General features: G+C 36.1%; 1 protein-coding gene across 1 annotated transcript; it reads right to left on the bottom strand.

Annotated features, from left to right (window-relative positions):
- Positions 1-5,787: 5,787 nt before the first annotated feature.
- On the bottom strand, positions 5,788-8,035 carry LOC133035639 (uncharacterized). Its single transcript, XM_061111686.1, has 2 exons — positions 7,589-8,035; positions 5,788-6,596 (listed from the first exon to the last, which is right to left on the bottom strand). Exon 2 carries the CDS (start codon positions 6,584-6,586, stop codon positions 6,020-6,022), a length of 567 nt encoding a protein of 188 aa, XP_060967669.1. The 5' UTR covers positions 6,587-6,596; positions 7,589-8,035; the 3' UTR covers positions 5,788-6,019.
- Positions 8,036-12,504: the final 4,469 nt, after the last annotated feature.

The following is a 12,504-nucleotide window of genomic DNA, read 5'->3' as shown; positions in this document are numbered from 1 at the left end:
CACTTGCTACCTCGAGCACCTCAACGAATTTCCTTGTTGAGAACAAGATCCTAGACATTCATTAACACAACAATACACTCAAAATACATTCAAGTATGAATCTCTAAACTCATACAGAAACTTACGTAAAAATACGTAACACATAGGTCCATTTTACTTGCATGACACACCATACATAAGCATTTATTATTTTGATTCACACAAACATATTACATGGACTCAAACAAACATTCTTAACGTAAAACATGAATTCATACAACACATTTTACGTAAAATTTACTAAAATACTACTTATTCTTATTAAAGTCCAAATAAATAGTTAATTAATCACCAATAATTATAATAAATACCTACAACAACCAATAAATAATAAAACATATTCCTTTTGATATCATAGACAGTAAATGGTATTTCAAAAATACATTTTACTATTTTAACTACACTTATCTATTTTTCATAATTAACTTAAGCATTAATTAAGTAAATTCATGAAAAAATACCAAAATTAATTAAAAACCGAATCTAACTCTTCTAATACACTTTATAATCTGTAATAAGTCATAATTAATTTTCTTTGAATTTTCTAAGCAACCTAGGTATTTTTCATAATTAAAATAAGAAATAACATCAATAATTCATGAAAAATACATAATCGCCTGAAAATTCAATCTACCAATTTTATAACCGTTTATATATCATAGTCCATCATATAAAATAAATCTAGATTTTTCTGAGCAACCTAAGTATTTTTCATAATTAATTTAATAAATAACACAAATAATTCATAATAAATCAAATAATTGCAAGAAAATTATCAAACTTCATAGTAGGCCTAAGAACACCTAGCACAAGTCAAGAACTGAAAGAAAATCGAAAAATAACCTCCAGAAACCCCTGAACGGAGTGTCGCCGGAGTTCTCGTCGGTTTCGTCGCCGGTAAAGTGTAACTTTGTCTCCGATGGCTCTTGAAGCGTCCTTTCGATTGGGGAAGCTCTCCACAATGCTCAGGACCTCAAAACGATCAAGAAAAGTGGTCCGAGAGGGCAGATCGGGGTTGTCTTCTTCGTTGGCGGTGTACCGTCTTTAATGGAGTCCAAAATTTTGGATTTTCGTTTTGGACGTTAAAGCTTCGTTTTCTTACGTCAAAAACAATCCTTAGGGTCCCATGCACTCAAATATAACCTCCCTTGACCCAAGAACAAGCTTAAACACGTTCGAATTCGAGTCCGTAACTAAGCCGCACCTTTGAAGCTTCAAAAATGGCGAATCTCAAAACGACGACTTCCGCCCCTTATACCACGTTAAAAAGCTTCCTTAGGTCGTATATAAGTGATCCCAAACCCCCACGTTCACCCAGGTTTCACTCCGCTTGAAGAAGCGAAAGTTTTCGGTACCGTATACGCCGTATACGTGCTCTCTCTCTCTCTCGTTGGTTCTCTGTTTTGGGTGAACGAAAATAGAGTTTAAAACCTAATTTCTATCGTGTTTAAACCCAAGCAAAATATCGCATTGAACCGAAGTGGAGCGATTCCCATTCCACCAAAATAGGCGTTCGGTTCCAATTCGTTCGTGTATACGTATCGCATACTGTTAATAATAATAATAATAATCATAATAATAATAATAATAATAATAATAATAATAATGATAATAATAATCATAATAATAATAATAATAATAATAATAATAATGATAATAATAATAATAATAATAATAATAATAATAATAATAATAATAATAATAATAATAATAATAATACGTATAATAATAATAATAATAATAATAATAATAATAATAATAATAATAATAATAATAATATACCCATATAACAATATCCAGACATATGTATCTATTAGGCATTATACACATGCCAATAAAATCAAATATTATATCATCATAAAAATAATCCCATACATATTTAAATCCATAAATATGTAACATAAAAAAAAAATACTCTCAGCTAAATAAAATTACAAAAATACCCTTTCGGGGTTAGCGGATATTACAATTATCCCCCTCTAAAAGAAAATTTCGTCCCGAAATTTTACTCAAATAATTCTGGATATTGTTCTCGCATATCAGATTCAAGCTCCCAAGTAGCTTCCTCAACCACACTGTTTCTCCATAGGACTTTCACCAGGGTAATTGTCTTATTTCTCAAAATCCTATCCTTTTGATCAAGAATCTTCACCGGACGTTCATTGTAGGACAAATCTTCCTGCAAACCCAGTGTTTCATAGCTCAAAACATGCGATGGGTCTGACACATATTTCCGGAGTTGAGATACATGAAATACATTATGCACCCCAGATAATGATGGCGGTAAAGCTATTCTATAAGCTACACTGCCCACTCTATCCAATATCTGAAATGGACCAACATATCTGGGACTTAGTTTCCCTCTCTTGCCAAATCTCTTCACCGAGAGTCCTTTTCGTGGTGTCACTCGAAGAAACACATGATCACCCACTTCGAACTCAATATCTCTCCGCTTCAGGTCTGCATAAGATTTCGTCGCTTCCGAGCTGTGATCATTCTAGCCCTGATCTTCTGAATAGCTTCGTTGGTGTGCTGAACTGCATCTGGCCCTAGGAGTTTGTTCTCTCCCAACTCATCCCAATGCAGTGGAGACCTGCATTTTCTCCCATACAACATCTCATAGGGTGCTACCCCGATAGTAGTAGGCGATAGCCGTTGTTGTAAGAAAATTCAATCAAAGGCGGTATGTGCTCCATGATCCTTGGAAATCTATCACACATGCCCTCAACATATCTTCCAAGATCCGATTTGTTCTCTCGGTCGACCATCCGTCTCTGGATGATATGCGGTCGAACTTCAATCGAGTTCCCATTGCTCTCTGTAAGCTTTCCCAAAAAGACGAAGTGAACCGAGCATCTCGATCACAAACAATAGAATACGGTGCCCCATGTAATCTCACAATCTCATTCACATAAAGTTCAGCAAAATTGTCCATGGAGTAAGTCATGCGTACTGGTAGAAAATGGGCAGATTTTGTATACCTATCGACGACTACCCAAATGGCGTCATGTTGCTTTGTAGTCTTAGGTAATCCAGTCACAAAATCCATGGAAATCTCTTCCCACTTCCATTCAGGGAGCTTCAGTGGTTGTAACAATCCCGCTGGTCTTTGATGCTCTGCTTTAACTTGTTGACATGTTAAGCATTTGGCCACAAATTCAACTACATCCTTTTTCATACCAGGCCACCAATACAATGCTTTTAGGTCATGGTACATTTTAGTGGTCCCGGGATGAACTGAATAAGGTGTAGTATGAGCTTCTACCAATATCCCCTTCTTGAGCTCATCATTATCGGGCACATAAATTCGTCCCTTGAACCGAATTAATCCCGTGTCTGATATTTCATAATCTTTGGCGTTACTATTCAAAATTTCTTGCTTTAGTTCACTGAGCTTTTGATCTGTCGTCTGCCCCTCCTTAATTCTTTCTAACAAAGTGGATTGAAGTGTGACCTTTGCAAGTTGCCCTGTAATAAACTCTATACCAGCTCGTTCCATGTCTTCCTCTAATTCCCTTGATACTCCTTGTAAAGTGGAAACTAGTCCGGGACCTCTACGGTTGAGTGCATCCGCTACCACATTGGCTTTACCGGGATGGTACATTATCTCGCAGTCGTAGTCTTTGACTAGCTCCAACCATCTCCTCTGCCTCATGTTTAACTCTCTCTGGGTGAAAAAGTACTTTAAACTCTTATGATCGGTGTAGATTTCACATTTCACTCCATAGAGATAATGACGCCAGATTTTTAGTGCAAAAACCACTGCGGCTAATTCTAGGTCATGTGTCGGGTATCTCTATTCGTATTCTTTTAATTGCCTTGAAGCGTAAGCAATTACCTTCCCTTCTTGCATTAGAACACAACCCAACCCTTGTTTAGATGCATCACAATATACCGCAAATTGTCCCTCTTCTGTTGGTAAACTGAGGATTGGTGCTGAGATAAGTCTATTCTTCAACTCTTGGAAGCTTTGCTCACACTTGTCTGACCAGGAAAATTTTAGATTCTTCCTAGTTAATTCTGTTAAGGGTGTGGCTATCTTTGAGAACCCCTCAACAAACCTTCTATAATAGCCTGCTAAACCCAAAAAGCTTCCAACCTCTGAGGCGGTCTTTGGTCTAGGCCATTCTTTCACTGCAGCAACCTTGGCAGGATCTACTTTTATTCCCCCGTTAGTGACAATGTGGCCCAAAAATGCAACCTCGGACAACCAGAACTCACATTTTTTGTACTTGGCATACAATTGATGTTCTCTTAGTCGCTGCAAGGTCAAGCGTAAGTGCTCCTCATGTTCCTCCTCTGTCTTAGAATAAATCAATATATCATCTATGAATACAATGACAAACTGATCCAGATATTCCTTGAAGACTCGGTTCATGAGGTCCATAAAAGCTGCTGGGGCATTTGTAAGTACATCACCATGAACTCATAATGCCCGTATCTCGTTCTGAAGGCTGTCTTCGGTATATCTTCATTTTTGATTCTTAGCTGATGATACCCTGAACGAAGATCAATCTTAGAAAACACCTTTTTCCCTTGAAGCTGGTCAAACAAGTCGTCAATCCTCGGCAGTGGGTACCGATTCTTTATAGTCACCTTGTTCAATTCTCGGTAATCTATGCACATTCTCATAGTACAGTCTTTCTTTTTAACAAATAGAACTGGTGCGCCCCACGGAGAGTAGCTAGGTCTGATAAACCCTAACTTAAGCAATTCTTCCAACTGTATTTTGAGTTCTTTCAATTCCGATGGTGCCATCCTATATGGTGCGCGGGAAGCTCGGTGCCGTTCCGGGCACTAATTCTATCACAAATTCGATTTCTCTGTGTGGTGCTAACCCGGGTAACTCCTCTGGAAATACATCAAGAAACTCAGCAACTACCCGTGTTTCCTCCGGCTTTCTTTCAATTTTCTTGGTGTCATCAACCACATTAACTAGATACCCTAAGCACCCACGCTGCAATAGTTGCCCAGCCTTCATTGCGGAAATAATAGGAGTGCGGGGTTTCTTTCCTACCCCCCTGAACTCGAAGGTCTCTCCATCTTCTGGTGTGAAAACAACTTTCTTTTGCTTGCAGTCAATTGATGCTCCATATTTGGTAAGAAAATCCATGCCCAAGATTACATCAAAATCAAATAAATCTAATACAATCAGGTCTACAAATAATTCTCTACCATCTATCCTGACAGGTATACCCCTAAGCCAACTTCTAGAGATTACAACCTCCCCAGATGGTAACATGGTCCCAAACCCCACAGTAAATAATTCACTCGGTGCATTTATATGATTTACAATTGTGCTAGCAATAAAGGAATGAGTTGCACCAGAATCAAACAAAACTTTACAAGTGGTGTTGGCCATAGGAATCTGACCTGATACAACCGAAGGACTGGCCTCAGCTTCTGCTTGAGTGATGGCAAAAACTCTGGCTGGAACATACTTGTCATCTTTCTTGGGTTCTGCTCTGTTCCCAGTCTGTCCCCACAGTGGGCAATTGCGTTTGATGTGTCCTTCTTTTCCACATTTGTAGCATGCTTTTGCGTGACACTCACCGAGATGACGTTTGGTACATTTAGGGCATTCTGGAATGTTTCGCCCACTGCTGCCATTAAATCGTTGGTCGTTATCACTTTTGTACCTCTGGTCTTGACTTGGCTGCCCGGACTGGTCCTGTCCCCGTTTCTTGTGGTCATTAGAATTGGCTCCACCTTTCTTAGATTCTCTCCTGGCAGCATTTTCCTTCCAAATTTTGTTTTCACTCCGCTCAGCCGTAAGAGCCATTTCGACAACTTGAGCATAGCTGAATTGACCCCTTGACACAATTTCCACATCTCGAGCAACCATTGGTTTCAGGCCTTCCACAAATCGATGTGCTCGCACTCTATCAGTAGGTACCAGATCTGGAGCAAATTTCGCCAATCTATCAAATTTTTGTGCATACTCAGTCACAGTAAGACTCCCTTGGACTAACCCAGTAAATTAATCGACCTTTGCTGCTAGAACTGCTGAGTTATAATACTTCTCATTAAAGACCCTTTTGAAATCGTTCCAGTTCATGGTATCTACATCCTTTGTTTGTTCCACCACCTCCCACCAGATACGAGCATCTTTCCTCAGCATGTAAGATGCACACTTCACTCGGTCATTCCCATCCACCCTTAGCATCTGCAAAATGCTTTCTATGCGACTTATCCACTCCTCAGCCACTACCGGGTCTATGCCTCCCTCAAACTCAGGTGGGTGTTGTTTCCGAAATCTCTCTGCTAACAACTCATGTCTAGCCTCTATAGCAGGATATACCACTGCAGCTGGTGGGTCTCTATTTTCTGCATCCTGCCTTATTTGGACTGGCGGCTCCGGTTGACGTCTCAGCTGACGAAGTTCTTCATCCTGCCTATGAATGATTCCTTCCAGTGCGGCAATGCGCTCTTCCCATCCCTGTGGTGCTTGAGGTGGTTCATTGATCCCTCCATCATCTCGGCCTTGGCCTTGGCCTCGACCTCGACCTCGACCTCGACCCACTCTAACTGACCTTCTAGGAGGCATTTCTAAACTCCTGAACCACACAAACCAATACACATCAAGATCATTTTGATCATCAATTTTACATGAAAATAATGTTACCCTCTCGCATGCAGAAATTCAAGGCAACTTAATTATAAGTAATAACCACTTACAGTACAGTGAGTCGAGCTCGTCTCATGGCGGTGAACTTTACATGTTAGGGCTAACCACAATCTTTAGGACCGTATTGCTCTGATACCATATTGTAACACCCCGATTTCCCGAGATGTCACATAGGATAGTCCGTATAAAACAATTTAATAAGATAAAGACAATCAAATACTGCTTTATTGAAAAATATTCAAGCATGAGATCTCATTGTTTAAAACAAAATACTTTTAGTACTGTAAACTTAAATAAGAACTAGTTAAGTCAAAATAATAGTTCCAAAATGTTTAGCAGTTAAAAACATTAAAAGCAAAATACTGTGCCAGCCCCCTAACATGCGGTCCACGCCTCGAGCTCTTCATTCTCACTGCTTAGCCTTACCCTTACCTGCACACAGAGTACCCGTGAGCTAACGCCCAGTAAGAAGAGCTATGTAGGACATAACCCTCCTAACTAGTTACTTGACATAATTTGCTCTTTTATATTAATCAACAGTAATTCACATTCCATAAATATATCCACAACGCATGTTGTTCTCACATGCACACATCAAGTCTCATACCGCACATTATACTCACATACGATAATCAACTATTCTCTCATGTTGATCAGACATGAGGTAACCTACCCTGCCTTGTGTTATTCTCACACTTGGCATCCAACAGGGCAATTAATTACCATAAGTTGTACTCACCCATGATAATGTTATAACCTGCAAGTGTTATGCTCACACAAGCAGCAAGACCCTAATATTATTCTCGTGCTAATGATGCTCACAAAATATAAGGAAATCACAACACTATCAAATTAAATAACAAACCAACCCAAGTTGTATGCATAACATACACCCTGTGTACAGATGTCCACTCTTCTTACCTCAGTTGCTAAGACCACACTTGCTACCTCGAGCACCTCAACGAATTTCCTTGTTGAGAACAAGATCCTAGACATTCATTAACACAGCAATACACTCAAAATACATTCAAGTATGAATCTCTAAACTCATACAGAAACTTACGTAAAAATACGTAACACATAGGTCCATTTTACTTGCATGACACACCATACATAAGCATTTATTATTTTGATTCACACAAACATATTACATGGACTCAAACAAACATTCTTAACGTAAAACATGAATTCATACAACACATTTTTACGTAAAATTTACTAAAATACTATTTATTCTTATTAAAGTCCAAATAAATAGTTAATTAATCTCCAATAATTATAATAAATACCTACAACAACCAATAAATAATAAAACATATTCCTTTTGATATCATAGACAGTAAATGGTATTTCAAAAATACATTTTACTATTTTAACTACACTTATCTATTTTTCATAATTAACTTAAGCATTAATTAAGTAAATTCATGAAAAAATACCAAAATTAATTAAAAACCGAATCTAACTCTTCTAATACACTTTATAATCTGTAATAAGTCATAATTAATTTTCTTTGAATTTTCTAAGCAACCTAGGTATTTTTCATAATTAAAATAAGAAATAACATCAATAATTCATGAAAAATACATAATCGCCTGAAAATTCAATCTACCAATTTTATAACCGTTTATATATCATAAATAAATCTAGATTTTTCTGAGCACCCTAAGTATTTTTCATAATTAATTTAATAAATAACACAAATAATTCATAATAAATCAAATAATTGCAAGAAAATTATCAAACTTCATAGTAGGCCTAAGAACACCTAGCACAAGTCAAGAACTGAAAGAAAATCGAAAAATAACCTCCAGAAACCCCTGAACGGAGTGTCGCCGGAGTTCTCGTCGGTTTCGTCGCCGGTAAAGTGTAACTTTGTCTCCGATGGCTCTTGAAGCGTCCTTTCGATTGGGGAAGCTCTCCACAATGCTCAGGACCTCAAAACGATCAAGAAAAGTGGTCCGAGAGGGCAGATCGGGGTTGTCTTCTTCGTTGGCGGTGTACCGTCTTTAATGGAGTCCAAAATTTTGGATTTTCGTTTTGGACGTTAAAGCTTCGTTTTCTTACGTCAAAAACAATCCTTAGGGTCCCATGCACTCAAATATAACCTCCCTTGACCCAAGAACAAGCTTAAACACGTTCGAATTCGAGTCCGTAACTAAGCCGCACCTTTGAAGCTTCAAAAATGGCGAATCTCAAAACGACGACTTCCGCCCCTTATACCACGTTAAAAAGCTTCCTTAGGTCGTATATAAGTGATCCCAAACCCCCACGTTCACCCAGGTTTCACTCCGCTTGAAGAAACGAAAGTTTTCGGTACCGTATACGCCGTATACGTGCTCTCTCTCTCTCTCTCTCTCTCTCTCTCTCTCGTTGGTTCTCTGTTTTGGGTGAACGGAAATAGAGTTTAAAACCTAATTTCTATCGTGTTTAAACCCAAGCAAAATATCGCATTGAACCGAAGTGGAGCGATTCCCATTCCACCAAAATAGGCGTTCGGTTCCGATTCGTTCGTGTATACGTATCGCATACTGTTAATAATAATAATAATAATGATAATAATCATAATAATAATAATAATAATAATAATGATAATAATAATCATAATAATAATAATAATAATAATAATGATAATAATAATCATAATAATAATAATAATAATAATAATAATGATAATAATAATAATAATAATAATACGTATAATAATAATAATAATAATAATAATAATAATAATAATAATAATATACCCATATAACAATATCCAGACATATGTATCTATTAGGCATTATACACATGCCAATAAAATCAAATATTATATCATCATAAAAATAATCTCATACATATTTAAATCCATAAATATGTAACATAAAAAAAATACTCTCAGCTAAATAAAATTACAAAAATACCCTTTCGGGGTTAGCGGATATTACAAGGTTTAAGGCATGATAGTGTTGTTTAATCAAGTTTGAGTTTGGAACTCAAAGCTTGATGCTTTAATGGTGATTTTGGTTTGTTTGCATGAAGCTCGGTTTTGATGCTTTAGAAATGTTCCTTAGGGTCTAAATAGCAGGTCTGGAAGGTTTTGTTTGAATTGGGTTTGTTTTGAGCAAGTTGTGAATTTGTGAAAGTTTCCTGCGAGGAACCGGAATTCCAGTTGTGCATCTAGAATTCAGGATGGGGTTCTGAAATTCCCAAAACCGGAATTCTGGTTGGGCAACCGGTCTGCCGGTTGAGAGATTTTCAGGAACCCTACAGTTTCTCGTTTTTATGTTATTTGGGGTATTGCCATGCTTTTTATCGATAGGGAAACTTTTAGTTTCTAGTTTAAGTCCACGGGAAGTGATTTAGCGTATCACTTATTAGTGTTGTGATTGTTATGGTTTAGGAGCCTGTAAACCGCCGTGCAGTTCGTTCCAGTCAGGTTGACCGGCACACCTGAATTCGGAATCCAGGTAAGATTAGTATAACAGTATGCATATGTATTACATGTTTAGCGTGCATGTTAGGAAGCCAGTTAGATTACATTAGATATGTATGTTGGCTTCGTACCATCTGACCATATCACATTGGTTAGGCTAGAGTATGACTAGCAATTGGAGTATGACCAGTATACCGAGTATAGGCTGATACTAGGGTTGGTGGTACAGTGCTATGTCACCGTATCACATCGGTTAGGCTAGAGTATGACTAGCAGCTGGAGTATGACCAGCGAACCGAGTATAGGCTGATATTGTAACACATCGGTATGGGCTAGAGTATGACTAGCAGCTGGAGTATGACCAGTGTACCGAGTATAGGCTGTTACTTGTCAATAGTACCGTCTGATAAACGTTCGGGACTCAGTATCGTGTAGGACATGGCAGTTAGGGTTATGGTCAGGGGTATGGGCGTCTGATCATAACTCGGGATTTATGTATGATTATGATTTATGCTTTTCTTACTGAGTCTATCGACTCACAGTGCTATGTTTATGTGTAGGTAAGGGCAAGGCCAAGGCTGAGGAACCGTGAGAGCGAGCCGGTGAAGATTGTACATGTCGGGGCGGTTAGGCCTGGAGCGTACGATCCTCGGGACAGCAGTGCTTTTTGTAATTAGTCGGTAGGCGACAAGTATTTTGTATTAGACAGTAACTTTTGTAAAGCTTTTTGTAAATGGGATCCCACAGTATTTTGTATGAAATATTTTATAAGTTTAATTAAAAAGCAAAAATTTTAATTAATCACGATTTCCATAAACCTCGTTGATTGGCAACGAGCTGCATAGTACGTTTAAAAATCACGTAATACGCCTATGCTAGTTAGGTTGTTACAATGTTGTTGCTGATAAATTGGCCAAGTGGGCTGAATTAACTCTGTAAATCATTCGGGTCGTATTGGGGATGTGGCTCCTTTTGTAATCCCTTGCTTGGTGTAGTTCCGTTTTTTGTGTTTCAATAAAAATCGTTTACTTATCAAAAAAAAAAATTATAATTACTATTATCATATATAAAAAACAAATCATCTCTACTTTTATTTGAGTAGGTACGTATATAAACATCAATTATGGTTGTAACCTGAATTTATTCGACACTTTAGTCAATTTTTAATACAAATATGTTTTTTTTCCTTCAAATATTATGGTTTTTTAAAATATTTTTATGAAATGATTGCCTAAATTGGTGTAAAGAAATAAATTATAATTTTCAAAAACACAATATTTTACTTTTTTAATAAAACACCCATTTAAAATTTTGCCATAGCCTAAAGCTATATAGAGCAAAATTTTTTATTTATATATTTTTCGAAAATTTTAGATAGACATATAAAAAAGGTAAGGTTGGTATTTAATTTTGTTATATTTATAGGAGCTTGAGTGACTAAGAATAATGAATGACTACTTTTTATTAATAATTTTGGAGTGGATTTATATTTTTTCTTTATATTTTTATTTAAAATTTAAATAAATTTATAAATATATCTTTATTTTAATATTTGATGTTAAGATATTTATGAGTATCCTAATAATACTCAACTAAGTGATATGATTTTTATTTGATTAAAATTTTGAACTGTGTGAATTTCTAAATTACTAATTTTGATTAAATTTAAATAGAAAATTAAACAACTTTTATTATGTGTTAATAGATTTTTTTTAATATCTTATGTTTAAATAATTGAACAAAGGTTGTTTAATAAAACTTATACTTATCTTCATTTCAATTTTATTTGAAACCTAAAATAAATAAATAATTGAATAGTAATAATAATAATAACAAATTCTTCAATCTTTTTTTCTATTATTGATAAATCTTCACAAAAACATTACAATGATAAAAAAAAATTATTAATTAACTAAAGAAGAACAAAGTTACCATAATTTTGGATCATATTCACTACATCTTTCTTAAATCACATCACTCAACACTTGAGAAAAGAAAATCCACTGATCAAAAACATAATTAGAGCTATCACCATCATTACTTTCTTGGTCCAAATATTGATCAATACAATTACTCCAATACTCATTTATCTTATTATGGATTCTTTTCAATTTGTCTTTGGAAACTTTACTTTCAAGATCCTCTACCTTTGAATGAAACACTTTAATAAAGTTTTTGATCTCTATAGGGATGAATTTAGGACTAAAAAAGCTTACCTCGAAACGAAGAACTTCATTGATGATATGCTGAACTAATTCGTCTTTGATTTCATCATTCAAATAAAATATTGTCTTCTTCCTTTTCTTCTTATTCGTCTCGTTATACCAAAATGGTCAAACCAACTCTATTGCTTTTTCAAAAAATGGCAATAAAGTATCAGAACCATCTATTACAAAAGACTTGTTACGATTCTCTTCCA

This window comes from Cannabis sativa, chromosome 3 (assembly GCF_029168945.1).
Source record: "Cannabis sativa cultivar Pink pepper isolate KNU-18-1 chromosome 3, ASM2916894v1, whole genome shotgun sequence".
Taxonomy (NCBI): Eukaryota; Viridiplantae; Streptophyta; class Magnoliopsida; order Rosales; family Cannabaceae; genus Cannabis; species Cannabis sativa.
The sequence above is the reverse complement of the archived record's forward strand: the minus strand, read 5'-3'. Positions and strand labels throughout refer to the sequence as shown.

Bases quoted from the DNA above. Each gene is read 5' to 3' on its own strand.
- LOC133035639 (XM_061111686.1), bottom strand. From the start codon at position 6,586: ATGCCTCCTAGAAGGTCAGTTAGAGTGGGTCGAGGTCGAGGTCGAGGT.